Consider the following 27,365-nt stretch of genomic DNA (forward strand, 5'->3'; position numbering starts at 1 on the left):
TCTAATGCTAGTGGTAACAGGGAGGCCTTGGAGTTAATTTAGTAAGAAAAATACTATCATCTAGATTACATCATAGAGATTCATGCAGGAGATAACACAAATGAGTGTGTTAAGGAATCAATTCTTGAGGAATCTGAAGGCGGGAAATATACCAAAGATGTGGGAAAACTTGAGAGCATAAAATGATTCAAAAAAGGTAACATAAAAAAATCAAGTACGACTGATTCACATTCCTAATTTTCTCATCTTTATAAAAGCACTAATGAAATTAGTCTACAGGCAGGTCAAATTATGCTTGAGGAAAATAAGTGACTTTTAGAAGTGATATTATATAACACACCATATCTTTTCAGTCACAAAATTTACTGAAAAATCCAAGTAATACCAGAACCTAATACTACCTTTTTTTTTTTTTATTGTTTCAGTCAAAATACATCCTTAAATCATTTCTCCAAAACAGTATCTCCCATATGTGTACAAGTACAAGGCTTGGTTATAGAGATAAATATAACTATAGAGATAACTCTGGTTGAAAATCAATTGATGCTTACTATCAAGCAAGAAATAAAATAAGGATATGTATGCTCGCCTTGTTTAATACTCCTCTATTAACATCAAGCGGGATATATGTATGTTGGCAAACTTTGCCACCATCATGAAGGACATCCAGCACATAGTCCAAACAGAAGAAGGATTCCTTAGAGATGGTGGTCTTGCAGATGCTCCTGTTTGTGGATGATAGTACGTTGACTGCATCAAGCCCTGGAACACTGCAGAGCCCCCTAAAAGAAATCCACAATCACTCAAAAGAGTTTGGCCTAACAATTGGGAAAAAACAAGTCGATGAAAACTATCTGCTATGTAGACTATGATGCACTTAACTGCAGAGACAATCTGTAAAACTGACTATAGATACTGCAAATAAGACACCATGCACTAGGTCCAAGATAAAGAAAAAGAAGAAAGTAGGATGCATTTTTGATAATCTGAAGGCTTACCCAAAAAACAGTATATTTTGATATCAAGCATCTCTGAGGAAAACTGCACTCCTATAAATCACAGAAAACCACAAACTTTGAGGAATCAAAAGTATTTATTACTCAAAGGTCAATGGATATAGACGGTATGTATAAACAATTAGCAGCATGTCACCAATTATAATACATTGATCAAAGTTGCCCTTCCTCACTTCTCAGAGCTCAGATGGTACAGGCATGTCTTCTACCCTTACTATCTACATGAATACTACTGCATATATGAGGATGTTCATTTCTGTTGTACAACCTGGCCTCTCAATTATAATAATCTACATCATTCTACCACAGGCTAACTGCAGCATCACAAAAAGAACACTGCTTTTCAAATTACAGGACCTGGTTCAGATCTTAGCTACGATACTTGCCTCTCTTGGACCCTAGTCTCCCTATCAGTATTCTACAGCTTCTTATTTTTCAGAGAGTTGTACTAAATGATCTCTAAAATCCCTTCTAATTCTGGATTGATGATCTTGTCTCAAAATGTTAATCTTTTTGAACATTTTACAAGTCTTTAATCTTTTCATGATCCTCCATATTTTCTGTTGGCTTTGTTGTTGTTGTTTTTAATACAAACAATAGCTTATGATTGGATATCTAAAGGTTTATTTCTTAGTTTTCTAGAGTATGATTATCCTGGCTCTAGAGATCTAAATTAACAAAGTGGCCAAATACTTATCCCTTCCAATTTTATTTTCCCTTTTCTAGTCTGAACCTCATTCTCCTCGAGACAGAAGGCAATTGGGGCTGACTTGCCTACGATAACATAGTCAGGAAGTTTTAAGTGTCTGAGACCAGATTTAAACTCGGGTCCTGCTGAATTCAGGGCTGGTACTCTATCCACTGTGCCACCTAGCTACCCCCAGGATCATACATTTCTGGAAGGGACCTTCAAGATTACCGACCAATCTCTGAGATTAAGTGATTATAAATGAGATTAAGTGATATAAGAGTCATATAGCTATAAGTATCTGAAGAAGGATTTGAACTTAGCTCTTCCTAATTCAAAACCTGCAATTCTGGCCATTAATTATATCATGCTAGTTCATGATTTTCATTAATTTCCCTAACCAGTTTTTTATAAATAACCAAAATAAAACTAAATTATTTATCATGGCATCATGGAAGGAAAAGAAATTAGATATCAAAATACCAAAGTACAAATCCTGACTCAACCACTAAGCAGTTATATGACCTTAATTGGCAATGTAATAAGCTTGCTGAGCCTTGATATTCTGTCAAAGTGGGACTATAAATATTTCCTTAAAACATATTCTCATCATGATGGAATACTATTATGCTATCAGAAATGACAAGCAAGAGAGTTTCAGGAAAAACCCAGTCAGACTTATAGTAACTGATGTAAAGTGAAGGGAGCAGAACCAGAACACTTTATATAGTAACAGCAATAATGAAACTATGAATTAACTTAGGTCTCAGCAAAGGAAATTCCCAGGGACTCATGATGAAAAATATTATCCACCTCTAAAGAAAGAAGTGATAGAAGTCTGAATGTAGATGGAAGCATATTTTTTAAAACTCCATTTTTCTTGCTTGTGTTTTCTTTTGCAACATGGCTAATTTGGAAATGTTTCACATGACTATACATATATAATCTATATCAAATTACTTTTATTCTCAGAAAGGGGGTAAGAGAAGAAGAGACTTTCAAATTTAAAAATTTTTATTACATTTAATTGCAGAAAAGTATTAAATTTTTCACTTAAAAAGACATGCACAAATCTCAGAGTTATTATGAAAAGCAAGTGAAATAATCATCATTACTACTTTAATCAATATGTATAAAAATGAAAAGAATTTTCTTGGGAATATAATGTTGGGAGTTTATTAGTTTTAGTTCCTATCAGTTGTTTACTTTCCAATTGTCTTACTGTAAAATTATCGACTATCAAATAATTTTGCAGTTTTGCCAGTAGAGGGAGCAAATTACCAAAAAATGATTCATAAAATTAATTTCAGATTCTCAGGCATGAGAATTTATTCAAATCACAACACTGACAACCTCAAACATTTAGTATCAAAATTTCTATTTTAATTACTATTTACTAAGCCGCATTTTACAGAAATGGCCTAAAATTATAGAAGTTTAAGCAATTAAGAAATAAGCATATTTCTGTTATTTCAAATTTGAATTTTTTATTTGCAGGTTTATAGTAATATATAAGCATATCGATATTTGGTCATCATAGAGAAACACTTAATAAACCAGAGATTCTTATGGTGTCAATGAACTTCTTTTAATACTTTGATAACTATTTCAATGAAATTAGTTTTCTTTGTAATTCTATGTATTTAAAAACTTTCAAGAAAGGATAAACAAGCTTTACCCGACTGCCAAAGGAATAAATGCACCCCCTTCCCAAAAAGGGTGTAAGAACCCCTTGACATCTGCTGCTATCCTCCAACAAAATGCATTTTAATTTTTTGTCTTTGAATCTTAACATCTTGCATGTTTTTGTCTAGTACATAGAAGGCATATAATAAATGCTTACTGATTAGTGTTTTTAGTTAACTTACTGAAATGCTGTTTTTTTGTTGTTGTTTTGGTGGGGTGGGGGTTGAGGTTTTTCCCTCCACTTTTTCATTATTCGACCACCCAGAATGAATTCACTGACATGGAAGGGAGGTCCCAGTACATATTCAAAAATGATTATAAGTGAAATAAAAACAAAAAATATAAATTACAATGTTAAAATCTGGATTATGAATTAACTAATATGATAGCCCCACGAACATTAAATTATTTTAAAGTGTCATAATCTTACAGTGAGACACACTCTGGAAAAGTAGATAGTGATGGACAAAAGCACTGTGCTACATAATGAATGTGATAGATACCCTGAACATGTCACTTACACCCCCTAAGTCTCCTCAGAAATTCACTGCAACTCTTAAGTTACACATTGGCTGCAGACCTGCACTGGAGAAAGTGCATTTTCTTATTTTAGAGCACTAATAAACCATGGTAAGCCAACAATAAGACTAATTTTCTAATGCCTTTCAACTAACTTTTCCTAAAGATCAGTTTTATACAACAGCTATAATACAATTCTAAAAACACTATTCTAGTGCTTCTAAAATTTTATCCACAAAAACTTTGATGCTACAAACACCTAAATCATATTTAAATGACTACTGTTAACTACCCATCAAAGCTAACAATCTTTATGAAGAACTACAAAATCAAACAAAAAGTATTTAATCAGTTTTTCTGTAACCTAGGTTAAGGCCCACTAAGGAATATAAAGTTAAAATCTACAGGTATTTCAAAGCCTTTTGGTGCTTAAAATCTCTTTCACCTATCAAAAGTCTGCTTTCCTCTCTATACATAAAACTGGGGCAGTAAAAGGGAAAACAACCTCATAATGCAAACAAACTGGGGTAATAATACCTGGCTTTCCTTTATGTTGAAGGAAGAGGTGTCAATTATGGATGAAATTTTGACAACCACAACTATGAATTATAATTTACACAATGAAATATATTATTTAAAAAAAAAAAAAAACAAAAGCCAACAAAAAGCCAGTGGCTATGTTTTACAATCTTACCATAAAAGATTCTTATAGACAAGAAAAGAGAAAGGGTTTAAAAAAAAAAAAAGTACAGAAAAGATCTAGGAAAGGTGTAGTGCTGTGAATCTTTACCATCAACACAGATTACAAAGTCTGTGTCTTAGTAGAAAAATCTTAAGAAAATTGCTTAAGTTAGTTACATTGAGGTACAAATGACTTGCCCATAGGACTAGTGAGTATTAATGTATGATCTAGATCCAGGTCTTTTTTAGAAGGTTTGAAACTCTTCAATGTGTTGTTTTATGGTTTGTGGTTGTTGTGGGGGAGGTGAGAAGGGGGGTAAGGGTGGGAGAGAGAAGAATGGAAGAAGCAGAATGAGGGGGTGAGAGGAGCAATGAACACTGGATTATGGTATGTTACTAGGAAAACAGAAATGCAAATGCAAAAAAAAAAAATCATCAATAAAACAAAAGTCTGTATGAAATAAAACTGCTGGGCATGGGGACAAAAGTGAAAAGAATGAAACTATCTGCTCCAGGTTAACTTTAAAGTTCATAACTTTAAAAAATCTTAATAAAATTATTGAGACTAAGATACTATTATAGTTACACAAAATAAAGTACATTTTTTGAGCCTCAAATAAAGCCTTAGTTCAAGAATTAGAAAGATATACTAATAAAGGAATCGGTGAAGATGAAATAATAAAAAGAAATTAGTCAAATGCCCAAATAGAAATAAAAACGAAATTTGTTAATTTTTATTGCTTTTGGTCATCATGTAAAATAATGATAGAACAGGTCAAAGAATGGTACAATCATGAATAGCATCTACGTTTCCAAAATTGTAATGCAAAACTTTCCACCTGACTATATTATCCATAAAGTGAAAGGGAATGTGTATATGAATGAGTGTATATGTTCATAAATTTTAGCTTAGCCAAGGAGAGATAGAATCACCAGCTTAATGTCATCTAGATCAAAGATAGGCAAACTACAGCCCTTGGCCTTTTTTGCTATAGTACCCCAAGTTTCTAATGGTTTTCACATTTTTAAAAGCAATAAAATTTTATATTAAGATGTAAAAAGCATTCTTAGGTGCAATTATAAAAAAGAAGATGCAGCTTGCTGACCCTTAGTCTGTGATGATTTCATCAAACATTTGCACAAATTCAAAACTACTTAAGTATATTTGATACTTTTAGTTGATGACATTTAGTTGAATGCATATAGCTTAATATGACAATAATAATTACATCTGGATATCTTTTTAAGGTTTCTTGGTCATTTTAAGTCCTACTTTATGAACATTCAAAACAAACTTGTCTTTTCTGGCCCACACTGGAAAATAAGTGGATGTAAAAATTCAAGTTAACCAAACTACTGACATACTGTTGGATGAGAAGTCGAATTTACATAGATCTTATACAGGTATCACAAACAGATCTCATTCTGTATGAAGAACAAAAACAAATGATGAGTAGGTTTGGATCACATTAGAAAATTGTACTTTCAATCACTCCAAAATGCTATTTATGATGAAAGTCCATCTTTTTTTAAAATGCAAATAATCTCTCAGTAATTATTACATTTCTGTGAGTCATTAGTACGCTGTCATATATAGCAGGCATGAAAAAAATATTTTTTTTAACCATTGAATAAAATCAGAGAACATTAAGACCACAGTGGCATAAAAAATTCTAATGAGCAAAGGGAAGACACATACTGAGCCTAATTAACAATAATGTGACAGAAAAGATGATTGAAGACATGCATGAATGGAAAAGCATTTGGACCAATTATGTTGTGAAAAGAAAATCCATGTGTTTACTAGTGTAATGCCTCCTAAATATCATCCTTTTTAAATATTAAGTAATAAAAAAAAAAAGTTTCTCAAAACTAAACAAATCAAAAAGAATCTGGCACCATATGCAGTATCCTACATCCATTATCATCCCATTTTTACAAAGAAAGGGGGAGGCTGTCATCTGCTATCTGTTCTTTTGAAGCTAATGCTGGTCATTATAACTTTATAGCATTTAACCATATAATCAAAACTTATTGCTGAAAATTTCACAAATTATTTAAAGAATCAGAAAAAGACAGAGAGCACGAGGTAAATTCTTAATGAAAGAGAATCACAAAGGATAAGTCAATATGAATAGTTGAGAATCTATAGCAACTAAGTCCCACACTACTTGGACCATATAACAACTGAAATACCAAAATATTTAATTCAAAAATAAACTTGGATATTTTTATTCAATAAGATTGTAATTAGAATAAGGATATTCAATACTGAATTTTACTCAATAAGAATACTATCTATTTTAGGAAGGGAAAAGTTATTGGAACTTTTAAAAAAAGATATGCCAACATCAGATCACATGTGGTCCCCAATTTATACAAAATCAAACTAAAATGTATTAACTTGTTTCCTATATAGAGGGGTAAGGAAAGAAAGAAGGGGGAATCAGAGATTTCAAGCTCAAATCTTTCATTTTAAGTCGAAGAAACTGAGACCTAAAGAGGTAAATTAACTTGCCAAGACCACACAGATAGTAAATGGCAGCCCAAATATGAGTGCAGACCTTCAACTCCAAATTCTCTTTTCCAACACAGGTAAGAAGTCTTTTTAACTTGTTGTTCACTGTTACTAGCAAGAAAAACCCTCAGAAAATATGAAAAGAACTGAATACAAAAAGCAGAAGAAAAGATGCAAGACTGGTTCATTCCGTGGTAGATTAGGGAATAAAAAGTTATGGGTGAGAATAGGTGGTGTCAACAGATATGAGAGAAGATAGCTCCTCTGTGCCAAGGCATCAGGCCCTGCAGTAGGGTTAGAAATATATAAAATAGTCAAAAAATTAACATAACAACAGAGGAGACAACAAGTAAATAAATAAGTACATTTAGAGGGAAAGGCCTTCTGCAGAAGGTAGCAATCCAAGTCTGGAAAGAAGCCAGGGAGAAAGGAAAAATTTGGAAAGGAGAGCATTCCAGACATTGAGGATAGCCAGGAGGAAAGAATGAATAAAGGACATGAAAAGTAATAAGCAAAGGACAGCAAGTAGGCCAGTATGATATTCTGGATGGGGCGGGGGGGAACCCTTCTGAAATGTGTAGAAAAGCTCACTAAAATTCTTAATGACACGGTATGAAATCTATCTTATTTCAAAACCAAATCAATCATGCTTTTCCCCAAATAACCCCCAATGAAAACATTGTTATGGTAGAAGGTAATCTCTGCTGCTAATTTTGTAATCTTGCACAGAAGCCTTAATTATTCTGAATTTAATTTTCTACATAAGTAAAATGAGGAAAATTCCCACCCTCTTACCCCCATGGTGAGTGTCCTCTCTATCTTATATTGCTTGATATTGTGTATGTGTGCTTTTATTAAACTGAAAGCTGTCTGAGAGTAGCAACTGCTTCTTTGATTTGTTTCACCAACATTTTTATATCACCTAACATAGGCCTATGTTATGCCTAACATAAGTACTTGAAAAATACATATAGACTGAATGATTAATGGACTAATAATAATGGATAAACTCTTAAGATCCCTTCTACCAACTAAAAAAAAGATAAATGAAAATGCAAACTATGGCTAGAGAAACAAAATTTTTTATTACCACAAATTTAAATGCAAACTATGGCTAGAGAAACAAAATTTTTTATTACCACAAATTTAAATTAAGCTTGTTGTACCATAAATCAAACAAAATTATCCAAGAGGCAAAAATTCTTTCGACTGAAAAGTTAGAATTAGCATTGAAAGAGACATTATATTTCACGTAGTCTAATCATTAATAAGTATTTAAGTGTTTTTTGTACCAAATATTATGACAAGCAAATTTTTTCCCATAAAGCTTTTTTGTTGTACTTTCATTTTTTCTTTGACTCTTATCCTTGGATTGGCCTCATAATAATCCCTTAAATTACTGACTTTAAAAACAAACAACCCCCTCCCCCAAATCCAACAATTCTTTAGTTTAGAAATGTTCCCCAATTTAGAGAGAGAGAGAGAGAGAGAGAAACCCAAAATACCACAATTCAAAAGAGTCCCCATTGTTCTCTTTAAATATTAATGTTTAATTTCTCATTGAAATAATTTGAAATTGTGCCATTGAAATTTTGTTTGGGGGAAGAGTTTTAGAGAGGTAGGATGATGTAATGGAAAGAATGTTGGATGTGGAGTGAGAAAAGTTAGGGCAGCACAGCACTGTGAAAAGAATCCAGTGGCCTTTGGTTCAAATCCTCTGACATTAACTGCCTTGGGTGACCGCAGGGAAATCATTTAACCTCTTCAGGTCACAGTTTCCTTATCTGTAACTGAAGAAGAACTGCCTTTGGAGTCCCTTTTAGCTCTAAATCCATGACACAATTTAAATCTGGCTCTAAATGTTATCAGATTTGAACAATTCATTTATCTTCAGTTTCCTCAGGTGTAACATGGATCAACTACTCTAACCTGAGTTTGCCCATCTCCACTTTGCTGTAGGAAATAATTTTTAAGGTGCAAAAGGGTAAATTAAATGTTAAATTTCATGAATTTAGGGAGTTCTCAGTGATAGGAAAGAGAGAATGCTACTAAGATAGGTAAGCAATTTCTTGGCAACTTATGAAGAGTTTCCTAAGATCACATGTAAAATCCCCACTGCCCCCAAACTGGTTAAAAGGTAAAATTTGAGGAAATATTTAACAACAACAAATCCAACACAAAATAGATAACACTGATTTGTGGTATTCTACCAGTCTGACACCACAGGCTATAATACTAAGCAAGTACGTGACTTGCTCCAGCTTACTCCGCCAGTATTTTTAAGGCAGGATCTGGCCAACAATTTTCTTATCTTCAAGGTCAAACTATATTTCTACCATACGACTTCTCTTTACCTACTGCCCCACTGCCTCTTTTTGTCTTTAAGAATTTAAAAAAATCAGCTCTTTCCAGAGACAGAGTCCAAAGGATTAATTTTTGCAATCTTTCCTATAGGGTATAAGAGTGGGCTCAAAGTAGTCATAAATGGTTATGACAAACTATCAATAAAAGCATTTCTCTTAAAGCTACCATCATTATATCTCACCAACAAAACTATCTTTATTGGAAAAGCAGCCTTCCTAAGGAATTCCTCTACAAACTCAAGGATGAAACTGTCAACGAAGCCAAGTAAAAGATTTATTAAAATGCTCCACTTCTAACAATAGCTGATCTACTAGTTGAAATCTTCCACTCCTACAGCATCTTACGTCCATTTCATTTGATCTTGCTTAAAGTATCTAACTACTGCAATCCATCTTCTATATAGCTGACAAAGTGATTTTCCCTGCTCTAACACCCTGGTCTGACTATCTATATTCTTCAATTGATTCCACTGAATTCTTATTTCCTCAAGGAACAAATATAAAATCCTCTGACTGGTATTTAAAGTTCTTCACAAATATGAACCTTCCTAACTCTCTTAGTCTTCTCATGGCTCTCTTTAGCCAAAACTGACATACCTGCTAATCGTCACAAAAGATGTACCTCTTGTCTCCCATTCCTATAATATATTCTTCCTCCTTTTCAAAGCCCTCATTTTGTTGCAGAAAATCCTCATTTACTACCTTCTGAATAATTCTAAAATTACAGTTGACCTCAATTACTCCACTTTCTCAAACTACTCTTTCCTTCTTCACCATCAAACAATTAAGCTTGTTGCCTCTATTTCTTCATCATCAATTAACTCCTAAATCCCTTACAACCTGCTTTATATCTTTACCATACTAAAGAAACTGCTCTCTCTTAATTCCTAGATTGTTAATAAACATAATGACCACCACCACCCCCAATTCTCATCTGCTCAACAGCCGATTAGCAGCAGCATCTGAAACTATCGATCTTTCTTTTCTTCTTGATATGTTCTCATTTCTTCATTTATTTATCCATTAATTCATTTATCAAGCATTTATTAATTGCCTAATATGGGTTAGGCAAGATGATGGGTACTAAGAATACAATAACAAAAACAAAACCTTTTCCTCTTCTCCAGGAGTTTACCTTGCAGAAATACAAAGTAAAGGGAGTGGCTCTAAGAAGTAGAAAAAAGAATGGGACAAATAGAAACTCGAGGACTAGAATAAAACCCCTGTAGGAAAGGGCATATAGGTTGATAAATGAAAAAAACCTATGGATTATACAAGTCAGAGACAAAAACATAGTGCATTTTAAGCCTAGGTAATAGAATGGCACAAAATGGAATTAGGTCATTTTGGCTGGTATGAAGGAGAATAACGTGTGCGAGGAGGAGCAAATCTGTGATGTCTAAGCCCCAGATTTGTTATTTTTGATTTGGAGATAAAAAGGGAGCCAGTGGAGCTCCTAGAGCTGAAGAAGCATGATAAGATCTATGCCTTGGGAATATTAACTTAGCAGTTATATAAAAGATGGACTGAAGAAAGAAGAAAACTAATTACTACTGAATGTAAAAACATTTTGTTGGAATTCTATGATTTGATCTTCACAATATTCCTAAGAGGTATACACTACAGGTATCATTCTCTTATTAAAGGCCCAGCAGATAAAGTTACTATTGTCCAAGGTCACAAAGCCAATTTAGTGTCAAATATGGAGTTTGAACTTGGGTCTTCTTGACTCCAAGTAGACCATTTTATCCACTACTATACAGCAGGGAAACTCATTAGAAGGCTACTCAAAGAGTCCAGGTGAAAAAGTGATGGGAGGCCTGAACAAGGCTGGTGATCATCTGAGTAGAGACATGAGAGATGTTGTAGATGCAGAAATCGACAAGATTTGGCAACTAATTCAACATGAAAGAAAAGGGAAGATGAAGGTGAAAGGATGGCTCCAAGGGCAGAAATCTAGGTCTCTGGAAGGATGGGAAGACCCTCAAAACTTTGTTTCTGTGATACGCACTCACAATCTTTCTGAACCTCCTTAGAGACTATGTTTGGCCTTCCTCCCTATTATTTCTGTAATTTTCTTTTCTGATTGTATTACCCTATAGCCTCAATTATCAAAGGTATCCAAAAGACAAATATTTATCTCCCTCCTGTTTTTTATTCATCTCAACAATAACATTATTAAAACTGAACTCATTTATCTATCTCCATTTCTGACCTATTAAAGGTACAAACATCCTGCTACTTACTGCAGCTTACATAGCTGTAATTATCTTCAACGACTACCTGGGAAATTATTCAGCTACTTAAATGTCAAATCCATTAATTTCTTCCAATCTAATACATTTCTTAAAACCCTTGATCCCAGTGTCATATCTACACTTGTACCTTAAGTACCTGACATACTTGAAGCCCTTAAAAAGTGTTCATTGAATTTGAATATAGGACATTTAATCGAAGAATAACACTATCTTCCAGATATGGATAAACACAAAATCTAATAATTTTAAAAGTACTATGTTTTGATAAGATAGCTCTGGGAGATCAATTTTATAATTAAAAAACATTAAAATTAAATTGGAGAAGAGATAAATGTAATCCTGAATAAAGCTGAACTACGATTACATCACAAGGCATATTAATGTTCTTTCTTTCAAGTCAAGGCAAAGTCCACCACTAAGCTAAAAAACGCCCAAGAGGAGGACGGGAGAAGAAGAGAGACAGGGAATGAGGGAAGAAGATCTATTGTTTAATGAATAGATAAAAGCAATTTGAGCTATAAATGTTTTGTGAATAATTTGTAGTTCTAAAATGAATGAATATACTTGAGAAAATTATAAGAAATTCTTACTCATCTATGCTACATTATGAAAAAATCTTAACAGTAATTTTTGTTTATGTAATTGAGCAATAATTAACTCAAGTAAAACTATCAGATTTAAGATTAATTCTGCAGTTGTTTATCACAATTATCTTTTTTTTATGGAAATCTTATTACAAGTTTTTTCCATCATCCAAAATGAAGCTTATTCTTTAAAGAATAAAATATAATTTTAAAAACAAGGAACTATTTTGGAACTAAGAAAGAAATGTAGTCAAAGAAACTCTGTAAAAAGAGGAAGAAATGATACATTTAGTTTTATAATTTCTCATCTCCCTAAGTGCTCTGTTTGTATATGCATAGTAAACTTGAAATTTCTTTGAAAATTCTCATTTAAAAATTTGATTAAGGAATGTACTACAACTAAAAATCACTGCTAGCAGACAAAAAGTACTGGGTACAACATATTATTATGGGATCAATACCACTGAATATTTAGTATTTTGTCATGAGATTATCAGTGATGTGGCACTTCTTAAATAAGAAAATTCATAAAACAATTTAAAATAATTATGGAATTAATGTTGCAAGTTGAATTATACATTTACCAAATAAAAGGAGAGGTAGAATGAATATTTGCTCAGAGACTTATTCAATAATTACCTTCCTCTACAAATGCTTCTATAATCCCACTCTATTTAGAATTATTTTCAGCATTAATGTTGTGCATGTATCCTCAGATTTCTTTATTTAACGTTTTACAACTATTCTTCAGTATTTTTTACATGTAATGTTCTTTGAATATGAATTAATGAACCTTCCCCACCCCCCAACATCTCACATTTATAATGTGTCATGTCTTTCCTGACAAAATTGTTATCTTCTTAAGCAAAGAAATACTATTTGTTGTTCCTGTTGTTTTTATTATTGTTACTATCATCATCCAAAACTTGACTGTGGAATAGGTATAGGTTAATACTTTATCAGTTTAACTTATTTCACTAATTATGTCAAACTTTAATCCAGACAGTGCTATTTATTGATTTGGGGACTGTTGTGTGCAAAAAATTATTTTCTCATCTAAATGCTGTGAATAAACTTATGTTATGTTAAATAAATGTAATTCATAAACTAATTATAAAGTACTTTGAAATTGTATCATAAATGTCACCTATTATTTAAAATTCCTGATTCCTAGAAAGTTTAAGAGATGAATACATTAATGAAATTCTAGAAACATCTGAAAATTTATAAAAATCTGAAGGGATGTTCAATCTTTTTTAATATCCATAATAAATCTAATATTTTAATGTTTCAATTAAATCAGTTTTATTTTATTTTCATTCAGCTTACTCTGTAACTAAATGTTTATTAAATCATTCTAGAGAACTTATTAGTCTTGTTTTTCTTTTGTTAATTTTAAGAAAATTCTTAAACCAAATGGAAATCTTACACTAATACCAGAAATTCAACTTCAACGTGCAATATCTGACAATAGAGGTCATACCTTTTCTTTCTGTTTTCTGTGCAGGGATGGAAGATGTGGGTGTAGGCAGTTTTGATAAAGTAGATGCTCCATTAGCATCAAATGATTTCTTTGGCTGGTGATCAGATTGTAGAGGAAATGGACTAGAAGGAAGAGTGCTTGGGGTAGCAGTTGGATGAACCACTGGTTTGATGGGGTGCTGTACTGGCGTAGAACTACTGTGAGTCTCTGCTCTTGGCAGTCTGTAGTCTCTGTCATTGTGTCTGCTTGTTTGAGACAAAATATTCTGTGGGAGCATACTACTGGCATCACTGGAATGCTTGTCTTCCACTTTTGTTCAGTTCGCAAAGGAATGTTGGAACGAGGGGGAAAAAAAAAAAGATTACGTTAGAAACCTGTCTTTAACATTGGCTAATTGAGCAACATGCTAATACTTAAATCTCTTTTTATAAAATTCCAACCTAATTAAGTTTCTGAAATTCTATCATCATGCAACTTCTCAAAGATCAATGGAAGAGATAAGTCTCAACTATAACATACCCTTCTCATAGCTACACTCAAATGTCACTCTATTTAAGTCACAAATTTTCTAAATTTTGAAAAATGAGTTCAATACAAATTATTTTAAAATATATATTCTATCTCTGTTTTTGGAAGTATGACAAAAATGTTCTAATAGTTTTTTTAAATTTAATAGAAAACATGAATAAGTAAATCTTTTTCAAAATACCTGGACCCTAATCAGTGATTTTAAAAAAAAAAAAAAAAGAGCAGATACAATACAAAAAAATATGGGTAATACCACTTGTATTACTAGTCCTACTTGAAAATTATTACCTATACAATTATAGGTCATTTCAGCCTAATTAAGGATTTGCTAACTATTTTTAGATTGCTAGCTATTTGATAAACATGTTAAAATAAGCTAATTATGAACCTCTTAAGATAGTTAAAAAAAAAAAAAAAGTTAAGTATAAATCATGGAACACCTGAAAATAATCTATCACAATTTTCTTTTTAAAAACCAATTAGATGGTACCATTAGGTACAAAGATACTTTCTTACAACTTTAAAAAAAAAAAAAAAAAAAAAAACAGCCCCACATGAACAACATGAACTTATTGTAGTTTCACTACCTGTGAAAAACTGAAATTACAAATGCCTTATAATGTTCAAGATAAGGCACTTGTGTATACCAATCTAGACTCAAAAACTGAACACAACTCCAATTTGAACCACAACAATAACAAACATAATTTATCACCAAACTAATACTTTATGTGCCAAGAAGGAAGGAATTTTTAGAAAATAAAAATATTAACATTTATAGGAATACAAAAGGTATCATTTCAAATGACATGCACCAAGCAGCTGTCTTTACTTTTATCTATATTGCTATTAGCTTCCTTAATTACCTTAAAACCATATTCTTTGCTAAAAAAAATAAACTTTCTTGATTTAATATTAAATGATATGCTATCTATTTTCCAAACCCCACCCCAACTCACCCATAACTGCTCAATGTCCAAAAACCATCATTAAAAAAAAAAAAAAAAAAAATAGGGTAAGAATTCATTTTCTGAATGAAAAAAAACATGTTTTGAATATGAACCAACAATCTTATAATCTCTTAGAATATGCATATGGTAAAAAATTGTAGCTAAATCAATTTAGTAAGTAATTTTGTATGAAGTTATTTGCTGTAACAACTACCACTACCATCACCACAAAAAAAAAAAAAAAACAAAAAACCCTCCACTTAAACTTAAAATTTTAACTGATCAAATAAAATTTTCGGGAGGGTAAACTGATAAAAGACAATTATTTAAAGAACATACCTATCAACCTATAACTTGACTAGGAAGAAATAGGCTTTTATTAGTTAGAAAATGAACCACCAAAAACTGAGTAGTAATTAACTTTTTTGTGTAAGCTGTCATCCTAAAAAACAAAATGTAACTATCCTACAAAATGCATTAGAATGTGAATGATTGCCAAGAGAAAATGTCTGTGGAGGCAAATGGGGAAGCAGTATTTTACAAGGCTAGTTTTCCCAATGCCTTGTCCAATTTTCTACTTGACTGTTACTTTAACTATACTAGCAAACAAACTCCTATAGCCAATCTCTATGCTTAACTAGACATAAAATTCATTTGTGTACACTAAAGAAAATTCCTTTGAAGTTCTATCAAACTAATTAACATTCTCACATTCTAATGTTGCAAAGATATGCTATTTCTTCCAAAAATATGTCAAGTGAACCAACTTAGGCAATGAAGAGGTAAAAACTTCAAGCATGTAAATTTCACTCAGGAGTTCTAAATAATATCCCATATAGACTCAATAATCTATAAAGAAATGGTTTTCTAGAGAACAAATTAGATGAGACATAACAAAATTGATGGGGGAAAAAAACCAATGATAGTATGTATAGCTCCATCATTTGCTGGCTAAAAATTATACATTATTTAAAATGTTTCAAACGTTTTAGTACATTCAAACTATTTCTGATGCTCAATTACACAAGTCACTAGAAAAATTTATAATTTCCCACACCATCGTAAGGAAGATGGATTTAAAATTGTTGATTTTCTGTGTAAGGAAGATACTATGGCATGATAGATTTTAGCTAGCCTTGAAGAAAACAAGACTTGGGTTCAAGTCCAGCCTCTGACACACAGCAACTGTGGCAAATAAATTAACCATCTCAATGTTTCAGAAAGCTCTCTAATAGACCCCAAATTGCAAAGAAAGAGTCCAGCAGCCCTTCTGCCAATAACCCACAATATTTCTATGTGCAGAGGCATATAAATTTTGAGCACCAATGTATAGGAGGTACCAGGGACATCCTACCCCAAGGTTATGCTGACATAGGCAGGAATGCATGCAGATGAAGGACAAAAGAATAAGTGGAGTTTGTTTTTTCTCTCCTACTGCACCAACATTGTATAAAAGTATCAGAGGTTACCATGAGAAACTAGGTCAGGAGGCAGGATGACTTTAAGTTTCTTCTCCCTAGACCCTGGATCTTCCACTAAAATAAGGAGGTTTCACGATTCAAAAAATATCAACAATTCCAAAACAAGGAGTTACAGGGGTAATTGAACTAGATTCTCTTAATCTGAAAGACTTCGTTTCTTGTCATTTTACCAGGTACACTTCCAACTTAATAAGAAATCAACCCACATAATAATGTACTAAAAATCAGGTATGTTCAAGAGTTAGCTGATTGAAAACACAAAAGGTTTTTCCAAAAATAGGAAATTAAAAAAAAAAAATTCTATTAATGTTGAAGAAATTTTGTTTTAAATAGTCCTTAACTTTGTATAAATGTCAAAAACAATCAGCACAGTCAGTTTTAATTATAGTTTCCACCTAGGCACCACAATTCTGCCACCCCTATTTCTTTACAAGTGATTCTTTAAAAATTAACAAAAACAACACAATACCTTTTAGCCTGTTTTCTCAATTGTAAAATAAGAGGGGTTGGAATGGGAAAGAAAACTTTCCAAATACAGAATTATAATTCAAATTTCCACCAGTTTTTGAAACTAAATGGTCAAATGGCACCCTGATTTATATAGTTTAATCATATTAAATAAATTCTTCATCATAAACCAAAAAATCAAGAATAATTATTGCCATATACATGTTCAAAGATGAATTTGACCTTTAGTATTAATAAACTTTCAAAGTGTAACTAATCTCTAAGAATCAAAAACTGTGAAGGTAAAAATCTACAAATACATTTTACAAATTTCAGATTTAGTACCTCATGGGATTTTTCTAGGTAGCAAAGAAAATGATTTTATGTGAATGTATTTTGTAAAAATGGCTAATACTTGTTTATTTTTCATCTCTCGAAATTTAGAATAATTTCCAAAAAGCTAAAACTAATTGTTTTATAAAAGATTTTTATGGCAAAGAAACTAAGCACCACAAAAAAGTATCACTATTTTGACTCTTACAATTTCTCTTTCTTTTTTTTAATTAACAAATTTAAAAAAGCAAATTACCTTCATAGCACTGGTAAACAAAACAAAACAAAACAAAACAAAACAAAAACAAAACAAAACAAAACAAAACCAAAAACAAACTTTAAATAACTCTCTGGGTTTGGTCAAGTACTGAAAATATTCCTTGGATGAAATATTAAATACTTTGGTAGCATTTCAAGCCTACATAATTAATGAATTGTGGAACAGTATTTAATGATATAATATAAAAGTAAATTTCATTTCTTCCTTACAAAGATTCAGTTCTCCTCTACATAGATAAAAAATAGTCTCTAGGATAATTAACACTCAACATTTTTTATATATGGTTCATGGCCATGTTCAAAAGCAACTAACCAATTCTGACAAAATTTTATACACTAAAATGTCCCAAAGATAGTCTGAAATGCTGCTCAGGTCACTATTCTCCAAACAACATGGCAGCTAACAAAAGTGTTCCAACAGGAATATTTTCTATAATTTTTAACAGATTATAATGAAACAGGTTAAAGTGATATTGACACATTTAAAATCATGAAATTGGTTGAAATTTAATTCCTAGGACATTATACTAGTATGAAAACTAATTTCCCAGAATTAGTATTATCAACAATTTTAGATGCCGGGTTATAAGTGTGTCTATTAAGCTGCATCATAAATCCATTAGATCTTCCCAGTATCTCTATGGATTTGTCAGTTAGGAACTAGTTAGTATTACTAGAATGCTATGACATTATTAATTTTCAAATGACCATCTCCTGTTTTTAAATGGCAATTGGTTATGGAGGAGGTGAGAGATATGATGATACTCTATCCTCTCACATATTTATAAAAACTAAACATTGTGTGGGGAGTAGGGAGGGGAGAGAGATGGAAGTCTGTGTGAATGAGCATGAAGGTTTGTGTGTGTAAGCATGCAACATCCTTGACTAAAACAAAGCAATCAAATACATACTTTTTGTACATAAATGTAAACCTATATGCATTTTCAATGTAAATAAATTCATTAAGAGTAAAGATATTTAAAGGTACTTTCACAAAAATAATACTTACTTCCACCCGCAAACCCACTGGTAGCTGTGGTTTGCATCACCTCTCTTCTGTAATCCCTATCTTTTGGGAAGCTGTTAACTGCCATTTTACTTGCTTCTTTTTGTCTCTGCTCTCTGGAAAAAAAAATATTTATATTTATATATATATATATATATATATATATATATACACAATTAAATTTTGTATGTATGTATGTATGTATGTATGTATATATATATATATATATATATATATATATATATATACACACATACATACACAAATACAATACAATATATACACAATTAAATTTTGTAACAAAAAGTGAATAGAAAGTTAACTTGCAGATATGAAAAACTCAGTGAATGACTAAAATGGCTACAAAGCTAAAGCCTACAATTCTGTTTAGCGACATCCCAGTTGTAATCAATTTGTAAATGTAACCCAAAGAAAATGGGGGAGGAAAAGAAATGGATAGTATAGATTACCAGGAAATGAGGATAATATTTATTTCAATTTCCTGAAAAGAAATAACCCTTTTTTTTCTTTTTCCCATCCAAACCAGAGGAGTGTGGGGTGATAATAGCCATGTCAAGAATTGTCTATAGAAGGATTGTACTGAACCTAAAAGAAGAAATATTTTATCCCAGGATTGGATGAAGATGGTAACAAAAAAATTAAACTTCACAGGAAGATAGGAAATGGGATTTTAAAATTTTTTAAAGAGAGAATAAATCTCTCTAAAAAAATCAAACTTTATATTGTAGTAATTCTTCTTTAAAGAAAGGGAGGATTTATTTATTTAGATTAAAATAGCAAATGTATTAATGCATATTCTGAAGAATGCTGTCAATAATGATACCTGGGAAAAGAAATATGTCTCTAAAGGAATTGCCCAGGATTGCAATCTAGTTTTATCAATTCTTGTTTCCCACTCACTGGTCTTGCCATTCCATTGCTTCCTTCTTGCAATTCAATGGGATTTTTGCAAACAAAAAACATTATATCAGAAAGTATTAATGTTATACCAAAATAAATGCTTTCATTAAATGAATGACTTCCATGATAGGACCTTTATCTACTCTCTCAGGTTTTCATTAAATTATACTTTGTAGACAATTATAACCAAGGATTATCCATTGGAACCACCAAAACACTGTTCATTAGAAAGAATTTACATCAGAAGTTGCATAGGTATTAAAAATTAAATAACCAGCCCAGAATGACACAGTCAAGATGTGTCAGAGGTGGAAATTGAACTCAGATCTCTTTGATGAAGACTGCTTTCTCTCTACATGCAACCAAAGGCCTTTCTAAAAATGTAAACTGCTGAGCAGATGTTCATCTGCACTGACAGAATGTTTCTTTACTAGAAGTGCCGTCTGCCAACAAATTACGAATTCAACAGGACAATGATATTCATAAACATGGGATTTTAATCTGTAGGAAAAAAACAAAACATCTGTGCAATCTTTAAGATAAAAAGAAATACCTTTCAAGCCACTCTTTTGGTTTTTCCCACTGTGAAACTTCTGTTCGACAGTTGTAGTAGTACTTTTTCCCAGAAGAACTGATGTGTTCAGACCAGTCATCTGCAGAATCATAAGACTAAAAAAAATCCACACGCTTAAAAGATTAGCACATATTGTATAACAACTTAATATTATATTGTAAGATCAATTAACATATAAAAATAGAAATATAACATGATTATAAGGAATATACACAGTAAGGCTCTCATCAATTAAAAGTTAAAACTTATTAAATATTTATAACTGTATTAGGCAATTCCACAAAAAAGGGGGTTGTGGCATTAAAAAGGTTTGACACATAATTTCTAGATGATTTAATCATTTTATTAGTAATGCCAGTATTTTAAGAAAATTATATATAGTCATTTGGCCCTTTTTCTCTTAGACAAAAATAATCTGGGCGCCAAAACACTGGTTATGAATTACCATTTCACTCAGGGTAAAATCAAGCTCAACATGTTTTACATGATTGTTTACATGATAGAAAAAAAAGTGGTGAAATTCAACTTTCTGTATTCAAAAATATTACAAATGTTCTTTAAGCTACAAAAATTTGCCATGTATTTTGATTATTGTAACAAAGATATGAAAAACACTACCTCCATATTTCACTATTTAATCCCTTTTGAAACAGTTTTTTGAAAGATGAGATTAAGTTGGGTCTAAAATCATGAAAAGTACAATTATTGATTTTAGACTAACTGGTATAGAATACATTTTTTGTTTTATTATGGCAAAACAAAAATATTAAAATATTATGTCTAAAGCTTTGATTTAAATTTCTTTACAATAACAAGTTTGACTGAAAAGACTAGACTAAAACTTAGCCCAATAAAAGAAAAGCAGGTCTTAAGGACAGATTGTGTTCATAGTCTAGTTCTGGGCTAAAGTGAACCCATAAATCTGATTCCACCCCAAGTCACCATCCCATACCACAGACACTAAGGAGGCTCATAAAACAATCTGAGAAATGACCCTAGAAATGTGATCAAAAATTTCTCATCTGGTAGACCTATAATGTCTGAATTCAATTGGGGGATAAAATTGAAATTATTTTGAATCAGAAAGTCACAAAATATAATTGTTTAAGATGACAGATTTGGAACACTAATCCCCTTGCTTAATAAACATTAAGTTTAAAATCCAGAGAAATTAAAAAATATTAAGCCCCCCCCCAGGTACAATATTAGTGACAAAGCTTGGATTTGGATCCAAGTGATTCTGACTCCAAGTCTATCACTCTTCATTCTTCTAAGAAACTTAAGCATCATCTTAGATGATCTACCAAATCACTCTGCCTCTCCCACAATGGATGACAGAACTGTCCCAGTCTTTTGGAAATTGTTGATTCTTTACCCTGCCCATCACTTATATCAGGTTAGGGAAAAGATGGTAATAATTCTCTTTGAGATTTGATACCCAATGTCCTCAAAGGTGCTAGATAAAAAAATATTTTCCTCCTTACTATCACAAAATATTCTGTTATCTGACAATAAGGGAAAACATTTACTTTTTTATCTAAGTGAAGCAACAATGCTATTTCTACAGACTTTTGTAAATGTCTTTGTTTTTTCTTTGCAAAGTAGAGAACCTGCCAAATCTCGATTATCCCTTTTTTCCCCCCTCCTTAAGAAAAAAAAAGAAAAAAAATCAACTATACCCCGAATATGCAGATCCTCTCTCTCCCCTTCCTTTAAAGTACTATAAATTAACTTTAATCTAAGGCTTAAGAACCCAACATCTAAAATTTAAAAAGAAATTACAAATTCAAATATTACCTTTAATAATATACAAGTAACTTCCCTATTCTTCTCTGCTATAGCTTCCCATCTCCTCTAAACATCAACTTGAAGGAAAAAAGAAATGACTCTAGATATAAATTAACTTTGCCACTGATTTTTAACTCTCAAGATACTGTTCTCTGAACATCTTGCCTTTAAAAACAAAAACAAAACAAAAAACTAAAATCTAATGAAATTTGCTTTTATCAGCTGGATATGATTGGGGTATTTCTATGACTTATTTACAGAACAACTTGTTCTTCTGACCAAGGTTTATCAAAGCCTCTGGCCCACTTGACAAGTAAAACGGTATTACAGCTTCTCCAACCTCTTGCCTCTAACCTTTTGCAACAATCAAAAAACAGAATAAGAAGATTTTTTTTTTATAACCTCACCTTTTTTTCTCCCATTTAATAGAGAAAAAAGTCACAATTTCTGAAGCTAGGTATATATTCTCAGGTGAAACAAAATAATCATTATACAGAAATTAATTCAAACACAATTCATTTCTATATAAATTCCTTCTACATATTTCCAAAACTGATAAAGAAAGAGCATTGGTTATTTTAAAGTTTGTACGTACGTTAAAAAAAAAAAAAAAAAAAAAAAAAATTTAGGATTTAGATTATCTTCTTTTTAGACTTTCAGGGAAATTTTGATTTATGGTTATTCCTTAAAATCCTGCTGGTATTCAAAAATGACTATATTGAACAGTTAATTTGTTGTCCTAAACTTTTTTTCAAAATAAAATCCTGAGAAGTTGGAAGGAAGTGGAACTTGAGTGTGAAGACCGCGTAATTTAAAATCAGCCGGAGTCAGGAATTCAGGTTAGGGGAAAATCGTCAGTCTTTATTCTCAGTGAAGAAAGATCGGAGGTGGAAGAGATGGGCAATAGCAATGTGTGTAGCTGAATCAAGAAGCTAGCTAGACCAGCAGCCACATAACCAGCAGCTAGGAGTATAAAACCCAGGCCCAATCTCCCCCAGCTTCTCTTCCTGTCTCTCTCTGCCTCCACCCACCAAAATTGTCATTTCTTATACAACACATCAGGACTTGCACAGAGAGTGGGCAGGGGCCATTCTTTATCCAAGTATGTATATTAATAGAGTATAGCCCAATTACTATTTAGCCTCATGTGCTTGGGACCTCAGTGCATCAACTCAAGCCTCAGCCCATTACACTTGAGTTGCATACTTATTGAAGTAAAATATTAGAATGAACTATCAAAATAATTGAAGAATAAGTTTATTAGCTACACAGATAATTTCAAGGATCTCAAATCACTCACCAAATTGATTGCAAAGGCTTTCATCAAAGCTCAAGATAGATATAGTAATATGTATTTTATATATATGTAAATTACACTTTTGGTTATAATGCTCCTAGAATACTGAAACATTATCCACTCCCCTAAAGTTCAACAGTGAAACATCTTTGTTTGCTAGAAGAGGGAATTAGCAATCAATATGGTACACAAGCTAAACCTAATTTAATAATGAACAAGTTATTAAACAAAAATTCTTTACTTTAAGAGTAAAGAATTCAGATTAAAGGATAATTTATAACTAGGTAACACTGTATACTTACTGTGTCTGAAGTTTTGCTTGGATTTGGATTATTGCTTGGATTAGAAGAATGTGAATTTGAACTATGAAGAGCACTGTGGTTATGTGAATTTTCTTGTGGAGAGTAACTGGTCCCTAAAAAGAAATTATTTTTCAAATTAAATTTGTATAGAAGTATAATATAAAACTTTGTCTCTATATTTTATTCTGACTCAAAGATGTAAAAACTCAATTTATAATCTTGATTATTATCTATAAATAACTTGTGAAAATATTGTAAATGCGATAGACATAAAGACACAACTTGGCTGATATATACCCATTATACTTTTGGGAAAATCTCAGTTATAATTTTCAAGAATCTGTTAACTAGTAAACTAGTTAAGATAGCTAGCTGTGCTAACATTTTAGCTTGGCATAATGTGACACTTTACTTATTATAAGAAAGTTTAAATATCCCAAACAAATTACTCAAAGAATGAGTATCCATGCCATAAAATAACTTGTTTTACAGATGAATTCAACTATAGAATTTCTTTAAAGGATTCCTTTATTGGTTTAATTCACCCCCAAAATTGCAGAACTTTTATGGAAAGAGGTAATGTTGCACTGTAAAAGCAATTTAAGGAATTAACCAATAAAAACTTCATTAAGCCCTATGTATAAAGATGCTGTGTGAAATAAAAAAGTATAAATAGGCCAAAAGTTAATCACAACTAAATGATAATCCATCTGGAAAAACAAAATATAAACTCACAAAGACATTAACAATACAATAGTTTAAAAAATTTCACCAGGCAGAGATTATTAATAGACAAAAATATAGTTCAGGCATTCATTTAAATATTTAAATACAGGTTGCCTAGCTGAGATGGCTGGAGAAAGCTGTTGTCAAAGAAGATGTAATGAATGGATAACACATGGGTAGGTAAAGTAAGAGTTGAAGCCCAGGCAAGTGTAGGAAAGTGAAGAACATGTAAACCATCTGTCTGAAACAGAAAATTTTAAAAGGAGAATAATGAAAGTTAAAGTTGTAAAGACAGGTTTGGACCATGTCTTAGAATGTTACACTATTATATTTAAGTGTTATTTGGTAGGAAATTATTTCTAAAGAAGGGAATCAAAGCATCAAAATAATCTTTGAGAACCCTTAACCTTATGGCAGTGTGCAGGACAGATTACAAGAGATAAAGATTAATTAAGATGCTATTGCACTAGTCCTGGTACAAGAGAACAGCACAATAATGTGATCAGAGAATTTAAAACTCAACCATAATGTGGGAAAAAATATTCCTACAAGACAAAAGATGGAATTCTAAGGCATTTGAGACTAAACTTGACAATGATATAAACTTCAAGTGACATTTCAAACTTAATTAACTTCTTAGGCTACACCACACTACCCCTTTGCCTATTAAACTCTAAGAGCTAGTTCCTCTCCCCAGCAGGTACCATTTATTGTTTCTAATCATGATTTTATCTATTCCTGGCTTATTCCCCTATCACTGTCTCTGAAGCAAATACATAACTCTTTTGTAACAATTTTAAAAACATATACTTGTGCTCAAAAAGTTATCAAACTGTCCATACCCTTTGATCCAGGAGTGTTACTACTGGGCTTATATCCCAATGAGATTATAAAGAAGGGAAAGGGACCTGTATGTGCACGAATGTTTGTGGCAGCCCTGTTTGTAGTGGCTAGAAACTGGAAACTGAATGGATGTCCATCAGTTGGAGAATGGCTGAATAAATTGTGGTATATGAATATTATGGAATATTACTGTTCTGTAAGAAATGACCAACAGGATGATTTCAAAAAGGCCTGGAGAGACTTACACGAACTGATGCTGAGTGAAACGAGCAGGACCAGGAGATCATTATATACTTCAACAACAATACTATATGATGACCAGTTCTGATGGACCTGGCCATCCTCAGCAACAAGATCAACCAAATCATTTCCAATGGAGCAGTAATGAACTGAACCAGCTACGCCCAGAGAAAGAACTCTGGGAGATGACTAAGAACCATTACATTGAATTCCCAATCCCTATATTTATGCCCACCTGCATTTTTGATTTCCTTCACAAGCTAATTGTACAATATTTCAGAGTCTGAGTCTTTTTGTACAGCAAAATAACGTTTTGGTCATGTATACTTATTGTGTATCTAATTTATATTTTAATGTATTTAACATCTACTGGTCATCCTGCCATCTAGGGGAGGGGGTAGGGGGTAAGAGGTGAAAAATTGGAACAAGAGGTTTGGCAATTGTTAATGCTGTAAAGTTACCCATGCATATAACCTGTAAATAAAAGGCTATTAAATTTAAAAAAAAAAAAAAAAAAAAAGAAAGAAAGAAAGAAAGAAAAAAGAAAAGAAAAAAAAAACATATACTTGATGGAACTATGAACTTATCTAACCATTTTGAAAAGCAAATTGGAATTATGCCCAAAAGACTTATAAAACTGTGTACATCCTTTGACCCAACAGTATTGCTTTAGTAGATGTGTTTCCCAAGCTTATCAGGGAAAGAGGAAAAGAGCTTCCATATTCTAGAATATTTATGGCAGCTCTCTTTAGGGTGGCAAAGAACTGGAAATTGAGGTGAGGTGCATCAATTGGATAAAAGCTAAGCAAGCCATAGCATATGATTTATGATGAAATATTATGTGCTGTAAGAAAAAGTGAAGTTGATTTTTAAAAAACATGCAAAGACTTGCATGAAGCAAAGAATGAAATGAGCAGATTTACTGTATACAGTAAAAGCAATAGTTTGTAAAGCAATTGTGAATGAAGTTTTTAAGAGTATTATTATAAATATTCAAATCAACTATAAAAGACCCATGAAAGAAGATGTCATCTACCTCCAGAGAAAGAGGTGATAAACAGATGCACACTTACATACACACAAGTATTTATGTCGAATGGTGGGCTTCTCTGGTGCAGAGTGGGGAGAAAGATAGTTCGAAATGTAAAATGCAACAACAAATTTTTTCTTCATAACCACATAATTTGGGTTTTTTGGTTGCTGTTGAGGTTTTACTTAGTGGGAGAAAAAAAAACCAAGTTATACAAAACAATCAAATAAGATTCTCACCTACATTTCAGATGCAAGTCCAACAAAAGCTAATCTATAATGAAAATTTTTCTAAGATTTTTTTTCCTGAGAAACACTACATAAGTGGCAATAGTAGAAAAGAATGGGAGGAAAGGGGGTGAGAACAGTTTTGAGCACTATGCTCTGCTCTTCTCTTCCCACACAAAAATCATCCTATCCTGGCAGGTGAGAAGGAATAAAGGAGAAGCAGAAAACAGTCTGAAGCTACAATGAAAATGGATGAAAATGGAGTGGGGAGGTTAATTTCATGAACAGAGGTTCCTGAGCAGCAATTCACAAATACTTCTTTTCAACTCACATTTATTCAGTGCCTATCAAGTATAAAGGAAGCACTATCCTAGATTCTAAGATAAAAAATGTATATATCATATGAGGACTGCCTAGGTTGAAATAAAAAAGATTTTTGTTAGGTTTCCTATGGTACCAATAATAGCTAACTAGAGCTTTACAGTTTGTAAAGCACTTGGCATCTATTATCCCACTTTATGCTCATAATTTTATTATCCCCATATTACAGATGAGAAACTGAGGCTCAGAGAGGTTAAATAATTTGCTAAAGATCAA

The 27,365-nt window shown here is 32.0% G+C and overlaps 1 protein-coding gene across 5 annotated transcripts in view; it reads right to left on the reverse strand.

Moving 5' to 3' along the window:
* The window catches only part of WAC (WW domain containing adaptor with coiled-coil), a 114,901-nt gene that overhangs the window by 32,335 nt on the left and 55,201 nt on the right, over positions 1–27,365 (reverse strand). For 3 of the 5 annotated variants that reach the window (XR_004229775.1, XR_004229774.1, XM_031939795.1), the window contains exons 4-7: positions 23,703–23,815; positions 20,295–20,410; positions 18,824–18,936; positions 13,797–14,105 (exon numbers count right to left, since the gene is read on the reverse strand). Coding sequence is in view for 2 of the 5 variants with exons in the window: in XM_031939795.1 (XP_031795655.1) it covers positions 13,797–14,105; positions 18,824–18,936; positions 20,295–20,410; positions 23,703–23,815 (651 nt within the window). In the remaining 3 variants the exon portion in view is untranslated. The remainder of the gene's footprint in view (positions 1–13,796; positions 14,106–18,823; positions 18,937–20,294; positions 20,411–23,702; positions 23,816–27,365) is intronic. The other 2 variants (XR_004229776.1, XM_031939796.1) reach the window with 1 other exon arrangement.

The sequence above is a fragment of the Sarcophilus harrisii genome, chromosome 5 (genome assembly GCF_902635505.1).
Source record: "Sarcophilus harrisii chromosome 5, mSarHar1.11, whole genome shotgun sequence".
Taxonomy (NCBI): domain Eukaryota; kingdom Metazoa; phylum Chordata; class Mammalia; order Dasyuromorphia; family Dasyuridae; genus Sarcophilus; species Sarcophilus harrisii.